The sequence below is a fragment of the Myxine glutinosa genome, chromosome 4 (assembly GCF_964187855.1).
Source record: "Myxine glutinosa chromosome 4, kmMyxGlut1.1, whole genome shotgun sequence".
Taxonomy (NCBI): domain Eukaryota; kingdom Metazoa; phylum Chordata; class Myxini; order Myxiniformes; family Myxinidae; genus Myxine; species Myxine glutinosa.
Window position 1 is genome coordinate 58,617,172 of NC_136264.1, and position 19,693 is coordinate 58,636,864.

The following is a 19,693-nucleotide window of genomic DNA, read 5'->3' on the forward strand; positions in this document are numbered from 1 at the left end:
TTGTCAGCAAAGACGAGCCCCCAATTTCTGTTACGTGCTCCTCCCCAAACCCCGGTCACGGTGTACCTCCGAGCCCCGAGAGTCACGGCAGAAAGATATGTTATTCTATATGCCAAGGATCAATGGTGAAACCACACCAATTGTTACCAACAAACAAGTATTGTATTAAGGTCACACAAGAATAATGGTACAGTAACAATATTAATCAAAAGTACAATCAATATACAGTGGAACCTTGACTTACGAGTGCACCAACTTACGAGTTTTCCGAGATACGAGCCGTCGCTCGGGCGGTTTATTGCTTTGAGATGCGAGCCGAGATCCGAGTTACGAGCTTACGCCACCCGCCACCAGGTGGGTTCCGGTCACGTGGTTATCTTGCCGTGCAAGTACAGTATCTCTGCCGTATATCGCTGCTGTTTTGTTTTTCGCATTTTGGTTATTTTGGAGCTTACGCCACCCCCCACCAGGTGGGTTCCGGTCACGTGGTTATCTTGCCGTGCAAGTACAGTATCTCTGCCGTATATCGCTGCTGTTTTGTTTTCGAATTTTGGTTATTTTGGAGCTTACGCCACCCCCCACCAGGTGGGTTCCGGTCACGTGGTTATCTTGCCGTGCAAGTACAGTATCTCTGCCGTATATCGCTGCTGTTTTGTTTTCGCATTTTGGTTATTTTGGAAAATTTCTTAGTTTTAACCATGGGTCCTAAGAAATTGAGTGCCAAGGGCAGTGCTGAGAAGAAGAAGAGGATGATGTGCTTGGCTATAAAACACGCAATCGTCGAACAACATGAGCGAGGTGTGCGTGTTGTCGACTTGGTGAGGCGGATGTGAAGGCAGCTGAAGATTTTATTATAACTTTTGCCGAACTGATAGAAGCCGAACGATACATCCCCCAGCAAATCTTCAACTGTGACGAGACAGGGCTCTTCTGGAAAAAGATGCCGAGGAGGACGTATATAACGGCAGAGGAGAAGAGCATGCCAGGCCACAACTTGTTCAGAGTGCCAGCGATAGCTCGCCTTCTCTTTGTGGAAGACACGGTGAGATCCTCAACATCCAACAACTAATGGGACGCAAACGGGGCGCCCAGTTTAGCGGTACACACATTGATGAATCACCCTGCCTGTGAAACACCGACATGACAGGTTATAGCTGGGTCGGGATTCAAACCCAGGCTGGACAGTTTAGAGTCAAGTGTGCGTACCTCCAGTCCAGGCCATCCTGCCAACTTGTATGCTGCATACAGGTGAAATATAAAGCGCGAGATATTTTTTTATATATACTGTATATTTAAAAAAAAATTGGTGTGGTTTTTGGCGGGCTGGAACGGATTAATAGCATTTCAATGCATTTTAATGGGGAAATTTGATTTGAGAAACGAGCAAATTGAGTTACGAGCTCGGTCACAGAACGAATTAAACTCGTAAGTCAAGGTTCCACTGTATATCATTCCTCTGATGGTACCATCAGTTTCGTAATATATAACTCACTGTGCTCCAAGTGAGCGAAAAGAACATCCCCAATGTCTCTTTCCCGGCTTCAAGCCAAAGTTGATTCCGGCTTCAAGCCAAAGTCGATCCACTCCAGTGATCGTCCGTACGATGTCGTATCGAGACCAGAATCCCGTTGGGTTGGCAGTTACACTGCCAAAGATGGGCGAAGGTGTCCTCGAGAAGCGACGGGGAAATCACACCTTCAGGTATGGACGTTTGATGGCCCTCTATCGGCGAATCGCAGATTTCCCACTCAAAAGCCACTTTACACACACACACCAAATTAACGTCTGGATGCCGTGAGAATGGTTGAAGCGAAGTGAAAAACCTTGAGCGATGCGCAAAGCGTGCGAGTCAAAATGTCCGACGGCCCGTTCTCGTGGCGTAACGGCACTCTGATGATTCTCTCCAGAATCAACCGCAAAACCTGTCACGCAGGTTTATCTGTCACAGCGATGACAACTCTGTCGCAGGAATCCCTTTCCCGGGAAACCCAAAGTTCACTCGTGACCCTCGTTCGCCAATTGTTCGCTTCAGACCTCGAAGCAGCTCGGCTTCTTGTCCGACTCACTCGCTCCGCCTTCTCCTCCTCCTCTTCCTCTTCGTCGTCGTCCGGTTCCGGTTTCATTTAAAACATTAACTTTTTTACCTTTTGAAAATAGTAATCTCTATTTCCCTCAAACGACAACAATAATAGTACATGGAATCAAAAATGTTTACAGTGGATGAAAACCACAACAACGGAAGTGACGAATCCGTAACAGGATCCATAAATTACCACGAGATTTTTAATTTAAATTAAGTTTTACTTTATAAATATGGTGAATACAACGTATTGCGACATTTGTAATCATGAATACAAATATTATAGAAACCACCTTCAAACCCACAAACACACATTTAATCTACTTCATCTACTATCTCCTCTTGAGAGAGAAACAAAACATTATGATGTCTGTTCTTAGGATGACTTGAAGAAAAGTTTTCCCAGACACCTTCAATCAAAAAAACACAAGAACAATGAAGAGACAGTTGTATACTCTATTAAATACTCTGATGGAGCATTTAAGGGACATATTAAGATAAGGGTTTTTGAGTTTGGAACTCCTGGACCAAAATCAATCGCTGAGGCGATTGAGATGGTTAAACCTGCTGTTGAAACACTTGTAAAAGATACGTTGACTGAGATGAATACTTTAAAGTTTTATATGGGAGTAAAAATGGGTATGGTAAAATATGGTGTTGAAGAAACTCCCTCTATGAGAACAGACCCTCACTTTATCACATCATTCCAAGATTTCTTATCATCAGGTGTTTATGGTGAACTTGTAAAATAGGAGCAGGATGTCGATAATACTGTGGTGGGTAGTGGATATAGTATCAGTAAAATCATTTTCTTCGATATACACATTCTGAAATCAGACCCTCTTAAAGCTTCTTCTTACATTGATTTACCGAGGGTTATAAAACTTTAAAAAGCGGTTGTTAATATTCAAAACATAGATAATAAATGTTTCCTATGGTCTGTTCTCACTCACCTTCATCCCCCACATTGGAACCTTGAGAGAGTATCACATTATAAGAAACATGAGAATACGTTAAATGTTAAAGGTTTGAAGTTTCCTCTGTCATTGATTGATATTCTAAAATTTGAGAAAATGAATAATCTATCTATTCATGTATATGGATTAACAGATACAAACAAAATTCAGATATTAAAAATTTCTGATAATATAAATAATGAAATACATATTGACCTTCTCTGCTTTGCTTTGAAAGAAAAATTACATTATGCTTACATCAAAAATTTATCAAGATTAATCACTTCACAAGTAATCAATAAAAAATGTAAACATATCCATGTAAGCGATGTCTCAACTTCTTTCAAACAAAAAAACGATTAGATCAACATTCAAAATACTGTAGTGATCATAAGTCCACCGTAATTAATATGTCAAAAGTAGTTTCAAACATATCATTTAAAGATTTCAACAAGACTATAAAACTTCCATTCGTGATATACGCTGACTGAAAGTATCCTTGAAAAAATAGAAACTGCTTCTCCAAATCCAAAAATATCATACATGAGTAAATATCAAAAACATACTCCTTGTGGTTTCTGTTAGTTTATCAAATCATCCATTGGTGATGAACCCAACAAGTTAGAGGAGTGTAGAGGCTCAAATGCCCCAGAGGAGTTTGTGAAACGACTAGAAAGAGACTGTGTTCGATTAACCAAGATAATGAGAGAAACCAATAAACCAATGTCCTTAACAAAAGAAGAAGAAACAGAATTTGGGCAGCCAAAGGCTGTCTGTCATATTTGTGAGGAGAAAATTGGTGAAGGCCTAAAGGTTAGAGATCATTGTCATCTCACTGGTAAATATAGAGGTCCGGCTCATCAAAGTTGTAATATTAATTATAAACTCCCCTCTTTCATTCCTGTCTTTCTTCACAACAACGCACATTATGATACACATCTATTTATAAATGAAGTTTCAAAGACTTCTGGAAACATTCTGCAATTCCTAACACAGATCAAAAATACATTTCATTAACAAAAAAAATTCAAACATCTCCTATAACTAATATAAGATTTGTTGACTCATTCAAGTTTATGACAAGTCCATTAATCTCACTTGGTATCAAATATTAAAAACTTTCCGAGTCTTTCAGAGTATTTCACAAATCAAGAGGAGATTGAACTCTTATCACAAAAGGGGATATATCCATATGATTATATGGATTCATTTGAGAGATTTAAAGAAACACAACTTCCCTCAAAATTTCTATAACTAATTAAATAAAAGTCATATAACTGATAAAGATTATACTCGAGCACAAAATGTTTGGAAAATGTTTAATACAAAGAACCTTGGAGAGTATCATGATTTGTATCTTAAAACTGATGTCTTACTTTTGGCTGATGTATTTGAGACTTTTAGAAGCGTCTGTCATAATAAAAATTCCTATGGATTAGACCCCGCTCACTATTACACTGCTCCTGGTTTAGCTTGGAGTGCTATGTTAAAAATGACAAAACAGGATTTGGATTTGATCAGTGATGTAGATATGCTTTTGATGATAGAAAAGGCTAAACGAGGAGGAATATCTCAAGTCTGTTCGAGTAGATATGCTAAAGCTAACAACAAATATGTTTCTAATTATGATGCTAAAAGATAGTTCTTATTTGATGTATTATGATGCTAACAATTTGTATGGATGGGCTATGTCTCAAGCCCTACCTTATGGAGAACTTAGGTGGGTTAAAGAGAAAGATTATGAAAGGGTTTTACAGGATATCGTTATCTCTACACAAAAATAATTGGATAAAGCTAAAATTGGATATTATTTTGAGTTTGATTTGAAATATCCTGAAGAACTTCATAATAAACATAAAGATCTGTCTTGTGCTCCTGATAAAGCAAGACCAAGAAAAGAATGGTTAAGAGATTTTATCAACAATCATTTAATACAAAAGGTAAATCAACAGAAAAATTACTTACTACATTATATAATAAAGGAAATTATGTTTTACACCAAAGGAACTTGAGACAATGTTTATCAGCAGGGTTAAGAGTGAAGAAGATTCATAGAGTTTTAAAGTTTAACCAAAGTCATTGGTTGAAAACATATATTGATTTTAATACAAAGAGAAGAACAGAGGCAAAGACAGATTTTGAGAAGGACTTTTATAAATTGATGAATAACGCTGTATTTGGAAAGACAATGGAAAATGTTAGGAATAGACAAAACATAAGACTTGCTACATCTTGAAAACAAGCAACAAAATTAATTAATATACCCAGTTTTCAAAGAGCAGAGGTGTTTTCAGAGAACTTTTGTGCTATCCATTTTGTTAAAGAAAGTATTGAAATGGATAAGCCTATTTATATTGGAACATCAATTCTTGATTTATCAAAGTCATTAATGTATGATTACTTTTACAATAACTTAAGGAAGAAATATAAAAATGATGTTAATCTCCTTTATATGGATACAGATAGTTTTATTTTGAAAATTGATACAGAAGATGTTTATTCAGATATGATTGATGATATTGATATGTACGATACAAGTAATTATAAGTCGGGTGATAAGTAGTTTTCTTCAAAGAATAGAAAGGTTATTGGAAAGTTTAAGGATGAATTGGGGGGTAAGGTAATGCTGGTAAGGTAAGGTAAGGGAAGGGAATGCTGGTAAGGTAATGAGTGAATTTATAGGATTGAGGTCTAAGGCTTGTGCTTATAAATATATTGATTATAATATTGAAAAGAGTGATAAAAAGTTGAAAGGAATAAAGAAAAATGTTGTTGAAGAAGCAATAAACTTTGAAAATTATTATAATTGTTTAACTTTAAAGAAAGAAGAGTTCAGAAAAATGAATACGATAAGAAGTTATAAACATCAATTATATACAGAGGAGGTGAATAAGAAGGCATTAGGAGCTTTTGATGATAAGAGGTTTATTTTGGAAAATGGAATTGATAGTGTCCCTTATGGGTATAAATATGAAGATAAATATAAGTGATAAGATAAATGTATAAGTGATAAGATAAATATATAAGTATAAGTGATAAGATAAATATATAAGTAGAAGTGATAAGATAAATATATAAGTAGAAGTGATAAGATAAATATATAAGTATAAGTGATAAGATAAATATATAAGTGATAAGATAAATATATAAGTATAAGTGATAAGATAAATATATAAGTATAAGTGATAAGATAAATATAAGTGATAAGATAAATATATAAGTATAAGTGATAAGATAAATATATAAGTAGAAGTGATAAGATAAATATATAAGTATATGTGATAAGATAAAAAAGAGGGGTTAGGGATTTTAACGGGCTACCGCGACCTTTTTTACTAGTATATAATTGATAGAACCAAGCATTAACCAAACTAAAGAGTGGAGGTATATACAGCCTTGGTATATAAATGGAAAACATCATGAATGTGAGAAATATCAAATAAGTATTGTTGAAGAAATAACAGGGGTAAGAGTAGGTAAAACAAATAAGCGAATAAATTTAAATACGAATAAGTTAGTCTCGAAGAGGCAACATCCTTGAGTGGACTGAAAACTTTAATGGTTGCCAAGAGATTGAGGGGAAAATAATTTACTACAATCTCAAAATGATATGAGGCTCGGGAGGTGCTCAAACAAGAACATTAAGAGAAGTTTATCATCTATATATATAAAGTAGAGTTGGCCTGATGTATGATCTCTAAGATCTCGAGAACCCGTGGACGGATTTGCGAGCGGAAAGTACTGTTCGACTCGGGATGGTCCCAGGAATGTCACGGAGACATAAACATTTAAAAAATTTCGGGTTTTAAAATTAGCGTATTAGCACTAGCAGAAGAGAGGGATTCGAAGGGAGGGAGCGCAGCGCTTCTAGCGCTTCTGACTACAGCACACCTTAAAATTTAAAAAACTTCGGGTTTTAAAATTAGTGTGTTACGCGTAATTAGCGCTAGCAGAAGAGGGAGGGAATCTAAGGGAGGGAGCGCAGTGCTCCCTCCAGCGCTTCTGTTAGCGTAATTAGCGTATTTCGGAACGTTAATTTTTCAACTTCATTATTCGGAATCAGTACGTCCCAGAGAACCTTCGTAACGTTAATTTTTCAACTTCATCCGATTGACATGGGACCAACGGCATGTGACAAAGAGTGAAACATACAGGCTACATTTACAATGAGTTCCGACTTCCGACCTCGGTGGTATGACAGGCTGAGTCAACCCCCCTGGTGTGAAGGGGGAGGAGGAGGGGAGGGGGAAGAGAAGGGGAGGGGAACGAGGGGGAAGGGGATGGGAGGGGGGGGAGGGGAGGGGGGGGGAGGGGAACGGGGGGGGAGGGGGGAGGGGAGGGGCCCTTCTTCCCCTGGGCACCCCCGCACCCTTCCCTCCCCCCTTCCCCTCCCCCCCTCCCCCCCTTCCCCCCTCCCCCCCCATTCCCCTCCCCTCCTCTTCCCCCTCCCCTCCTCCTCCCCCGCTTCCCCCTCCCCCCTCCCCCCCGTTCCCCTCCCCTCCTCTTCCCCCTCCCCTCCTCCTCCCACTCCCGTGCAAAGCCGGGTACCTCTGCTAGTTTCATATCAGCTCAACGGCGATACCTAAACCGAGAGTTAAATTCTAATATAACATTTGTCAATATTCTAGATGGTGATTGTTCTAAGCGAATTAAGCTATTACCTAAAAATGAAACACAAATATTCGTTGGGTCTCTATGATTATAATGAAAAATGGGGGGAGTTAATAAGTTAAATGCAGGGAGAAAAGGGTGTAATGTTTCAAGCCTGGCATGCCTAGCATTTCAAGTTATGGGCAAGGTTGAGGGAAAGTGAGCGGGGCTTAGTAAAAAGTGAGCGGGGCTTAGGAGGGAGAAAAGGGGTGTAATTTTTCAAGATAGGTGGTTTGAGTCAATAGGTTTCCATACTTTTCCCCATTGGCTTCAATGTTAAATTTGAGGTGAGCTATAACCTATGAGTAGTAGTTAGGTCGATTGAGGATTTAATATTTGGAAATAGGCTGTCCCAAAAGAGGGTGAAATCTGGTTGAAAATCCAGTGAGTTATTAAGTTTTTAGCTCTTTCCCCATTGACTTCAAGTTTAAATTCTATGTGTTTCAGTCGTTGGTAAATTAGCTTCGTAAAAAGTGGACGCAATTTTTTGAGAGAAAAAGGGGTGTAATTTTATGAGAGAGGGGGTGTGAGTCAATAAGTTTTTTTTCTCTTTTTCCCCATTGACTTCAATGTTAAATTTAATGTGCCCCAGAACCCAAGCCAAGTTAAAGGGGAAAACTCAATAAAGGTCATCTCCAGGTCATGCAGGTATGGAGTTTAATCCAGTTTAATCCCACCCGCGGAAAGGTTTTTGTGCTAAAACAAATATGGCGGCCAAACCACATGACCGATGACGTCATAATTCTTATTCAAAATTATACAGGTGGAGTTGCACCAGAAGGGGCGCAATTTTTTTGGTGAAAATTTCCTGTCAATCGGACCTACAGTTGCAGAGAAAATCATATTTATTCTGTGCGGACAAACAGACTCAAATGCAATACCCCCTCCTCAGGCGAGAGTAAAAAGGGGCGCAATTTAATGAGAGAAAAAGGGGTGTAATTTTATGAGAAAGGGAGGTGTGAGTCAATAAGTTTCCTTAATTTTCCCCATTGACTTCAATGTTAAATTGAATGTGCCTCAGTACCCCCCTTTTCCCCCTACTCATGTGATACAAATTTGTTTTGTAGCCGATCGGGAACCATTACATTTATCGCGTGACTGCCTCCACGGAAATTACTGTGACGGTCAATAAATTCCATTTGCTGCTTAATTGTGTAACATGTGAAATTATTCATTGGTGAAGGGTCAGGTCTACTGATTATACTCTGATCTTATAATTCAGGTTTAGTTTTCTTTCGAATACCATGTGTTGTTGGTGTTTTTACATTTTGCTTGCTTTGTTTTATGTATCATTTAGTGATGATTTGGGAATGTCCATTTGCTGCCGATTCTTTGTCAGTCACAACTTTTCATATTAAAAAAAGCAATATGGCACTTTCAAAATGATGTAAGTCGCTCCAGATTGCTCAGCGCGCATGCGCAGAAAGTGACGATAAAAATTGGGGAGGCCTTGGACATATTCGTGCCTTTCAGATAAGGATTGTAGAATGAAACTACTAAAAAAACTTTTTTAAATGCCGAAAGTACTTGTTGACATACCTACGAGAAGGGTGTGCTTCTGCACAACGATACAGTTGGAGGACTTCTTTATCAACTTGCCCAAAAAGTTGATATCTTGCAGTCTGTATTACAAGAGCTCCCGACAATATGAGTCTGTGAAAGACCGAAGCGTCATATATGGGAGTGTTCTCACCAAATATTCAGGGATGGTGGGGGGTCATCAAAAGCTGCACTCATATGGGGAGGGGGGGGGGGGGTTATGGAGTTGTTTGGCCCCCAAAATAGGTATTTGCTCTCTTCTCTGAAACTACACACAATTTTGATGAAACTTGGCCCCAAGCTTCATATCTGATGCCTAACGAAGGTATAATGCCCGCATCAAAATCTGCTCAGGGGGGGTCTAGGGGAGGGGGGGTGAGATTTGACCCTCCCAAAATAGGTATTTGCTCTCTTCGCCGAAACTACACACATAATTTTGATTAAACTTGGCTATAAGCTTCATATCTGATGCCTAATGAAGGTGTATTGATCGCATCAAAATCTGCGCTCATTGAGGGTTTACGGGAAGGTGGGGAGGAGGTTTGACCCTCCCAAAATAGGTATTTGCTCTCTTCGCCGAAACTACACACACAATTTTGATGAAACTTGGCCATAAGCTTCATATCTGATGCCGAACGAAGGTTTATTGACCGCATCAAATCTGCGCTCATTGAGGGTGTTTATGGGGGTTGTTTGGCCTCCCAAAATAGATATTTTCTCTCTTCTCCACAACTACACATACAATTTTGATGAAACTTGGCCACAAGCTTTATATTGATGCCTAATGAGGGTGTATGGACTGCATCAAAATCTGCGCTCATGAATGGGATTTATGGGGGGTGGGGAAGGGGAGGTTTGTGGGTCCGAATGGGTTTGTGGGGGATTTGAGTGACTTACTCCTGATACAGTTGAGCTTCAGGACCTGTGGTCATATATATATATATATATATATATATATATATATATATATATATATATATATATATATATATATATATATATATATATATATATATATATGGCAAAAAAAAATCTATATAATATATATACAGTCATCCCTCGTTTATCGCGGGGGTTACGTTCCAGAACCCCCCGTGATAGGTGGAAATCCGCGAAGTAGAAACCATATATTTATCTTATTATTTTTATATATTTTAAGTCTTTAAAAACCCTTCCCATACTCTTATAAACTGGACCGTAGATTCATTGAGCCCGTAATGGCGGCCTACAGCCGCAAAGCTTCTCCCTTCCTTTAACATGTCGAGGAGTTTCACCTTCTCTACGATATTAAGCATCTTCCTCTGGCGCTTAGGTTCAGTGCCAGAACCCTTAGAAGACGCAGAACGTTTACCCGTCATCGTAGGGCTTGAAACAACTTCACAATTTTACACAAAATGCACAAAAACACAACACCGCAGGATACTGAACAGCGTGCTCTGATTGGTCGCGTCTCATCCATCTTCCAATAGTGTGCCGCGTACGAAATCATCTGGGCAAACTAGCGCAAGCAACCCAAGCTTGGTTTTCCATACGCACGATTCTTTGTCTACTCATTTATAATGCGTATTTTATTTTGATTTACTGTAATATTCTTTTAATATAGGTTTTAATTAATGTGTTATATTTTTATTTATATTATTATTAATTTTTTAGGCTAGAAAATGCTTATTTTACCGCAAAAATAATTAAAATCTAAAAAAATAAAAATACCTATAGGCCGCAGAATCCCGCGATATAATGAAAAATCCGATATATAATTTTACATATACTAGTGAGAAAAACCCGCGATGTACCGAAGCCGCGAAAAGTGAAGCGCGATATAGTGAGGGATGACAGTATATATATATATATATATATATATATATATATATATATATATATATATATATATATATATATATATATATATATATATATATATATATATATATATATGTATATATATATGTATGTATGTATATATATATATGTATGTATGTATATATGTATGTATGTATATATATATGTATATATATATATATGTATATATATATATGTATATATATATATATGTATATATATATGTATGTATATATATATGTATATATATATATGTATATATATATATATATTTTTTTTTTTTCCAGGGCCACAAGAGAAATTGTACTCTATTTTTGCATATATTGGTGAAAGGAAAAGCATCTGTTTGTGTGTGTATGTATGTATGTTCAGGCCTGCGGATTTCACGGAAACGATCGTTACCGGTAGCGTGTTGGTAACGTGATAGCAAAAACACGGAACCGAAAGTACGTTGGCAGTGCACAGCAAAAAGATGTAGTATTTACCTTCACGTGTGATTTTCAGCTAACTATTTTAGAAGTTGTTTTATTTCCAACAAAATTAGGCCGGCAAAGCAGATAGCATTTAGTTTCCCACATTCAGGTTCGCGATATGACTTCCGCTTTGACGGACATGCGCATCGGTCTAAATCACAGACTTCCTTTTCAAAATGGCATCCGTTGCTTAGCGAAAAAACCCCGAAAATGTCGCCTTTAAAACATTACGAAAATGGTTATTAAGCGTCGATTTTGAAGCGGAATGCGATGGGGGAAGGCTTGGTCACATTGCTTCGTTGCAAAGTATGTGCTACTCATTACACAGGCATACGGAAGGAGGCATCGCGCCGGGGCATAAGTTTATAGGACACGATTTTAAATACGAACTTTTTCACGTTGTTCCGATGTATTATATGGATATGGGATTTGCGGAACATCGCACAGTTTGCAATACAATCCATTTATTGTCCTATGACCTTTAAGTTGTTACACCAAAACTTATGGAAGTTGCACTATGTTATTAAACTGTTCAGTTTGACTTGAAATAAGTATTTTGTTTTGATTTGTTTCTCTCTAATTCCCTGGTGGAGAAATTCTGAAAAGCTGTATCATAAACCTAATAATAAGGGAGAATCAACTTGTATGTACAGTAGTAGTAAGTACAGTGTTGTGCTAGACGCGGAGGGTTTCTCAAATTGTGCAGACCGAACAGAAGAGGGGGGCTGTGGGGGAGGAGGGGGGTTCGATTTGTTGTTGGTTTACGTAATAGGTGAAGCATTAACAGTGTCCGTTGTCGTCTTGCGTTACAACTCATGAGACAGAAAATATTGTGAAAGTCAGTTCTAAAAAAATGATGAATCATCACATAACTTAAAATAGTTTTTTAAAACTTTATTTCATAAGGGTATACACAATCAAATTGACAGAATTTGTTCTTCTCTGATAAATAAACATCAACCTCAATAATGAACATGCGTTAATTACATTGCATACATGTAAATGACAGGATTTATTATTGGAGACGACATTTTTAATTTTGTATTAGAAATGTTTTGCTTTACAAATTCTAAATATTTGTGTCCACGGTATTGACAAAACGTGATGGCTGGGGTGTGTTTGATGTTGAACTCAGGTCGTCAGCTCATGCACAACTAGATCCTTTTAACCCTACAATTTGCCTTGATGATCAGCTCCTACATTTGCACTGGGTTTAAGTTGTTTTCCCCTTCAGTCAGTTTCGTTAAAACCCAGGGATTTATTCAACCAAAAAAAATTGGTGCACCTTGAGCCAAACACAATCTTGTCTCCCAATATAAAATAAAAATAAAAATCAGATACTGACATGTATGGAATTAAATGCATGGTGTCATTATGAAACAAAACAGCATCAATCAACAACAATGGAGAAAATAAACTTTGGGCCAATGGCAGATCAGACCGCATTCAAGGTTGAACTGCTTTCTCTTCATCACATTCTTGTGAAATGCTCTTCTTCTCTTTCTTTTTTTTAAGACAAATTTTCTCTGCGTCCCTCTGAATCGCATGATATGTCCTGGCCAATCGGAGTGATCAATATAGTTCGCTGATTTGTTCTGCCTTAGTAAAATTCGGTAAGCCCATGAGATTTTTCTTCAGAAACATAACTCGGAAATGTTTGAAAATTAAAATGCACGTCACGATCAAGTAAGCTCAAATCACAATGTCAGACTATTGGGATCGCATGATTATCACCGAAGTTGACCGATTATATAGAGTGCTCTCGGATGTTGCATTCTTCTGCAATCTACACCCTTGCTTCGAAATGCATTGGCCAGTGACCATTTGTTTCATCCATCCCATCATCTGTTGTTTCATTACAGTCAATATTTGCAAATGACCCACTTAGATCGTTTCCTATGCATCCTTATGCCATTTACCGGCCTCTTAATGAGATGGCCATCTGCACCCCGTTGTGCAGGCTTAGAGTGACACGAACTTTGTCTTGGCTCCATTTTCAGTTGGCCAGGAAACTGTTAGGGATGGCTCTCGAGAACCATGCGAGGGTGGACATGCCGCAGGTCAGAATGCTTGGACACTACTTCACCGTCTCCATCTCTATCTCTTTCTCTTTCTCTCTCCTCGCATCTCTTTCTCTTTCTCTTTCTCTTTTCCCTTTCCCTTTCTCTTTCCCTTTCTCTTTCTCTTTCTCTTTCCCTTTCTCTTTCTCTTTCTCTTTCTATCACTCCCTCACCCTCTCTCCCTCCCTCACCCTCTCTCCCTCCCTCCCTCCCTATCGCTCTATCTATATGTATCTATATCTCTCTGGCTCTATCTCTCTTGCTTTATCTCTCTTGCTCTATCACTCCATCGCTACATTTCTCTGTTGCTACATCTCACCGACGCTACATCTCACCATCGCTACATCTCACCGATGCTACGTCTCACTGTCGCTACATCTCACCGTCGCTACATCTCACCGTCGCTACATCTCACCGTCGCTACATCTCCCCGTCGCTACATCTCCCCGTCGCTACATCTCCCCGTCGCTACATCTCCCCGTCGCTACATCTCCCCGTCGCTACATCTCCCCGTCGCTACATCTCTCCGTCCCTACATCTCTCCGTCCCTACATCTCTCCATCGCTACATCTCTCCATCGCTACATCTCTCCGTCGCTACATCTCTCCGTCGCTACATCTATCCTCTTTGTGTCTCCCTTCTTTCTCTACCTTCTCTCTCTCTCTCTCTCTTCTCTCTCTCTCTCTCTCTCTCTCTCTCCCTCTCCCCCTCTCCCCCTCTCTGCCTCTCCCCCTCTCCCTCTCTCCCCCTCTCCCCCTCTCCCCCTCTCTCCCTCTCTCCCTCTCTCCCCCTCTCTCCCTCTCTCCCCCTCTCTCCCTCTCTCCCTCTCTCCCTCTCTCCCTCTCTCCCTCTCTCCCCCTCTCCCCCTCTCTCCCTCTCTCCCTCTCTCCCTTCCTTCCCTCTCTCCCTCTCTCCCTCTCTCCCTTCCTTCCCTCTCTCCCTTCCTTCCCTCTCTCCCTCTCTCCCTCTCTCCCTCTCTCCCTCTCTCCCTCTCTCCCTCTCTCCCTCTCTCCCTTCCTTCCCTCTCTCCCTCTCTCCCTTCCTTCCCTCTCTCCCTCTCTCCCTCTCTCCCTCTCTCTCCCTTCCTTCCCTCTCTCCCTCTCTCCCTCTCTCTCCCTTCCTTCCCTTGTTCATCCGTACCTTTCTAATCCTAACGCTCCCAATCCTGCCATCTCACTGACATGTTGAGCCACCATCTTTTGTTTGCAGTGTAATGCCATAGAAAGTGTCTGCAGTGATCCACCCTTCTATGCCTTTCGGTTTTTGTGTTATTTCTTTTATTTCTAATTTATTTTTGATCTTGCCATGTAATGCTCTTAAGCTGAACCCCATACTACTTGATGCTAATTTACTTTCCTTTTATTGTCCTGTTTTTGTTTTACATTGTATTGTTATTTGAAACGTTTATGTTATTACCTTCGCAAAAGCGGAAGGTTATGTTTTGATCGCTGTGTATTTATTTGTATATCTGTGTGTGTGTGTGTGTATGTTAATCGCATAACTCAAAAAGTATTCAACCGAATTGCATGAAATTTGGTGGGATGATTGGTTATTATACGGGACACATTTGATTAGATTTTGGGAGCAATCGGGTCAAAGGTCAAGGTCAAGGTCACGAAAAGGTCAAAATCGTATTTTTGTTGTTCTGTTCCCTACACTCCCATGCCAAGTACAGAACAGTAGCTGCGGCGAAGGTATGCGCTCTACCGAGTGCCCGTTCTAGTTTTGGAGGAAGTGCTTGGTTTGGCTTGCAATTTGCAAAACTAATGATTTTTGGGGGGTTGTTTTAATGTAAGATCATTTTAATTTTTTATGATTGAAGGTGTCAAATGGAAATTGTAATTTGTGATTTATTTATTTATTTATTGGTTGTGTCCTTGTTCCTCCTGTCTGGCTCTCATGCTGCACTGTTGGTCACTCCTTACTATGTGGGTCTATGCACTTACATGCCTTGTTTTATTTTGTCTTATGAACTCCACTTCCCATTTGCTTTGTCAAAATATCATTACTTTGTCCATATCATGCCTCCCTTCAAAATACTCCCACCCCATCTCAATAACAGGACTCCGCACTCTGGGGAATGGCGCAAGGCAGCCTGCCCTCGGCCTATGGCGCTCACAGCACTGCCCATCAAGCGTCTTTTGAGGCCATGCAAGCGAGCAAGAAGAAGAAGAAGCAGCGTATGGTTCGCGCTGACCCCAGCATCCTGGGTACTCTAATTCACTCGGCCACTCAGCCAGTTGGCTTGCTGTCGGCACAGAGTTCCTGGGGCTCCTTAGGCTGTGCTCCCTTCCAGGAAGCCAGGGAATGGGGAGTGCCGTAAGCTTCCTGCCATTCTGTGGGGGTGTGGGACTCTTCCCTTTTCATGGTGATGGTTGTCTGTTTATTGAGGTGTTTTTCTTTGGTCCTTCTTCTTATGTTTATCTAATAGCTGTATCCCTTGGTGATTTGTTTTATTAACACCACAGGGGAAGGGTCGAGCCAAAAAATCAAGATGAGCCCCCCTGGGTGGAAAAGCAAAGAAACATGGTGGAAAAATATAATCAGGATGGGCGTGCCATAGATGATTGGCCAACAGTAAAATAAAGATGGGGGTGAGAGGCTTCATGGAACTTTGCAAACAAACAAGGAGCATTCCAGGTGGCACCAAGTGCTAAATAGTGGACTAGGAAGGGCCTCCCGGAAAACCCGTGTTCTGTGCGACACCAGTCATGAGCTGGCAGAGAAGGGGACAGGCAGAGAAGGGAGGTTATGTTCCAGAGGATGAGACAGCCTCCCAGAGCGTGATACCCGGGTTTGGGCCTGTAGCCTTCTGGCGGCAAGCATGTGGGAAAGAACACGCACGCACGCACACACACACACACACACACACACACACACACACACACACACACACACACCCTTGTGACTACTGGATGTGCAAAACCTCCTTAATGTTATTGGGAGGGATGTTCAATCATGGCCTTTGTTTTTATTCTCAGTATGCTGCTTCCAGTATCTGAGCATTGCTGCCGTGTGCACTTTGCAGGTTTCTCAGTGAATGCTTCATCAGACCGGCTCAACATGGGTGAGATTGAGACTCTGGACGACTGAGCACTTGTTGAGAGGTTTGGGGTGCCCTGGTGTAAAAGGGAAGGGAGAGGGAGAGGCCTCCAGTGGTGTGAAGCCCACCCTTGGCACACTCCCCTTCTGGCATCCTGTGCCTAATGCTGCTGACACAGAGGCTTTTGGATGCCCTGTGCTGGTACCCCTTCAAGCTCCCCTCATCTGTCCACTCACATATCTCTTTTCCAGTCTCCACCCCAAACAACTTCATCCCATGACTGGGCAACTCCAATGTGCAGAGAGTGCCCATATTGCTGGCCTCTCCAAAGGGCCCAACGCCCCCCAAGAATCCTCAGGTTGCATGGCACTCGGACATTGTGCACCGTCACAAGGATTGTCGCTTGCCGTGTGCAAGTCCTACCACTTGGGTGGTGTTGCCCTTTCGGCTCATTGATCCCTTTTGAAACCGGGATGTGTGCCTGGACCTTGGCAGGTCTAATCCCTTCTTCAATGCACCCCTGCCCTTCCTTCTCTGCTCTTGTTTTGTTGTTCTTATAATTTTTTTGAACTGTATATAGGTGTTGCAGAGTGCTGTAGGGGTTACCCCTGTACCGATTCAGACTTGCATCTGAAAAGTGTTCTTGTGCAGGTCTCACATTGACTGCTGTGTACAGGGGCCGTTGGGGAAATTGTGTCACATGGGCATCTTTTCTCTATCCTGGCCTGGTTTGACCAATAAAGAACTTTGTTTGCCTGGCAAAGTTGAACAACTTCGATTTCTTCCTGTTTCTCTCTCTCTCTCTCTCTCTCTCTCTCTCTCTCTCTCTCTCTCTCTCTCTCTCTCTCTCTCTCTCTCTATCTCTATCTCTATCTCTATCTCTATCTCTCTCTCTATCTCTATCTCTATCTCTCTCACCCCTCTACCTCCCCTCCTCTGAGCATTTTGGGCCTGTGCAATCATTCACATTTAGGCCAGAGGCTGGTGCAAAAGGTAAAAGCATAATATGGTGGCAACGCAAATAGGAAAGTTTTTACTTGAGTATCACTCGGTACTCTATTTTAAATATGTTGTCTGTAAAAGGTGCATTGTGGGGAATGCTACAGGTGTCATAACGGTGGTGAAGAAAGAAAATTGAAGGACCAAATATATGTGATTTTACGTTTGTTCAGATCATTTCTCTTACATTGACCCAACGGCACCTTTTATAAACACAATATTAACTTTTCTGAGTTAACAGCTTTGCTGTTTATTCATTCAAAACTTCCCTTTCTGGATTCTTACTAGTGGGGAAGCATGCAATAAATTGTAATGGGGTTTGTAAGTAAACGATGGAGTGCCATTTAAAATGATCATGCTATGGATGGATATAATTGATATTTAAGATTGTAAATTGATTTTTGTGTTTCAATATAAGAAAACTGAAGGAATCTTTGTAAGAATTTGAACATGGTAAAAAAAAATGTTGGCAATGCCTTCATTGTCCTTCGGGTGAAATGGAAAGTTTGCTCGTTGCACAGAAACTTCTTGCACATTGTGATCTTGCTGAAAAAGGCAAAACACCGTTACGTTTCTAGTCCAGATTATTGGTTAGCAGGGCAGCCGAGAGGTACTCATACCTGGGTCAAGCCAAGGTTTGAATCCCGTTCCAGCTATAAACTGTCATCCCGGTGTTTCACAGGCATGGTGATTCATCAACGTGTGTGTCGTCGCTCAGATGGACGTTAAACTTGGCGTCTATGAAACATTATTTGGTGAACGTGAAAGATCCAATGGTGGCTTTCGTGAAACAGAGGTAAACTATCGCCGGCACCCTGAACAAACTACAAATACCTGCACCATCCACTCGCGATTCCTTCCCGAGTGCTGACCCATCCACAATTTGTTCTGGCCTTGAAACATCTCTCGTCTATTCTTGAATGTCCCAGCACGTTTTGATTATGGACCTCCAATTTAATTCACGAATGGTTATCGGTGTTTGCGGACTTAGCCACCGTTGATGTCACCACTGAAAAAGCTATCCCAGATAACTTTATTAGCCCTCTGTCTCGGCCAGGGGTTCTTTACCTTTTTTGAGTCATGGACCCCTTTGAGAATGTGGTGAAAGCTACGGACCCCTCCCCAGAAAAATGCACATATCCACAAAAACACAAAATTTTGCCCACAATGAATCAATTTTATTGCATTGGAAAATTATTTCATTCACATACCGTCATAAGCAGAATAAAAAAACAATCTTTACAAAGAATATGTCTCACTTTTTTCATGCAAAAATCAGACCATTCCCTGAATAAAATGAAATATATCCAAATTGTGCAAATTAAACAAAAAATAAACTTCAATTCTGCTCAAAAGTACATTTCAGTGAGAAGGCTGTTGTTGTTTGGCTTCAATAAGAAGATGAAATTGGGGAGTGGTCTTTGACAAGGCAACATGCATGTCATGTTTGACATCCAATCGATTTCTACTTTTCGTTTTGATGGTAACAAGTGCTGAAAATCCTGACTCTCAAAGATTTGTGGTTGCAAACGGAATCAGAGCTCCCACAGCTCGCTTTGCCAGACGAGGGTAGGCTTGTGTCAAGGAACACCAAAATTCTCCAAGACTCTTCGAGTTGAACTCATGTCGTATCATTTCCTTTGTCCTCAGGTCAATGAGGTCATCTTTGTCAAGGTCTGCATCATTAATACAGTTTATATCAGCAAAGAAAGGATTATGAACCCACGTTTCAACTTTAACGTCATCTGAGCAGATAGAACCATCGAAAGAGTTCTGCAGTGTTTCCAGGTGTCTGCACATTTATGCCTGGTTCACGGACCCCTGAAGCCCATCAACGGACCCCAAAGGGGTCCATGGACCACAGCTTAATAACCCCTGGTTTGGCACATGTGTTGCTTTGGCGAATGTGTTGGTTTGGCGAATGTATTGGTTTGGCGAATGCGTTTGCTTGGCGAATGTGTTGGTTTGGCGAATGCGTTTGCTTGGCGAATGTGTTGGTTTGGCGCATGCGTTGGTTTGGCGAATGTGTTAGTTTGGCGGATGCGTTGGTTTGG

At 40.6% G+C, this 19,693-nt stretch overlaps 1 protein-coding gene across 30 annotated transcripts in view; it reads left to right on the forward strand.

Moving 5' to 3' along the window:
• The window catches only part of GIGYF2 (GRB10 interacting GYF protein 2), a 333,184-nt gene extending 315,768 nt beyond the window's left edge, over positions 1 to 17,416 (forward strand). For 8 of the 30 annotated variants that reach the window (XM_078775747.1, XM_078775749.1, XM_078775766.1 and 5 more), the window contains 3 exons: positions 13,538 to 13,597; positions 15,660 to 15,916; positions 16,626 to 17,416. In XM_078775747.1, coding sequence (XP_078631873.1) covers positions 13,538 to 13,597; positions 15,660 to 15,916; positions 16,626 to 16,668 — 360 coding nt within the window. In that variant the 3' untranslated portion in view covers positions 16,669 to 17,416. The remainder of the gene's footprint in view (positions 1 to 13,537; positions 13,598 to 15,659; positions 15,917 to 16,625) is intronic. The other 22 variants (XM_078775759.1, XM_078775760.1, XM_078775768.1 and 19 more) reach the window with 6 other exon arrangements.
• Positions 17,417 to 19,693: the final 2,277 nt, after the last annotated feature.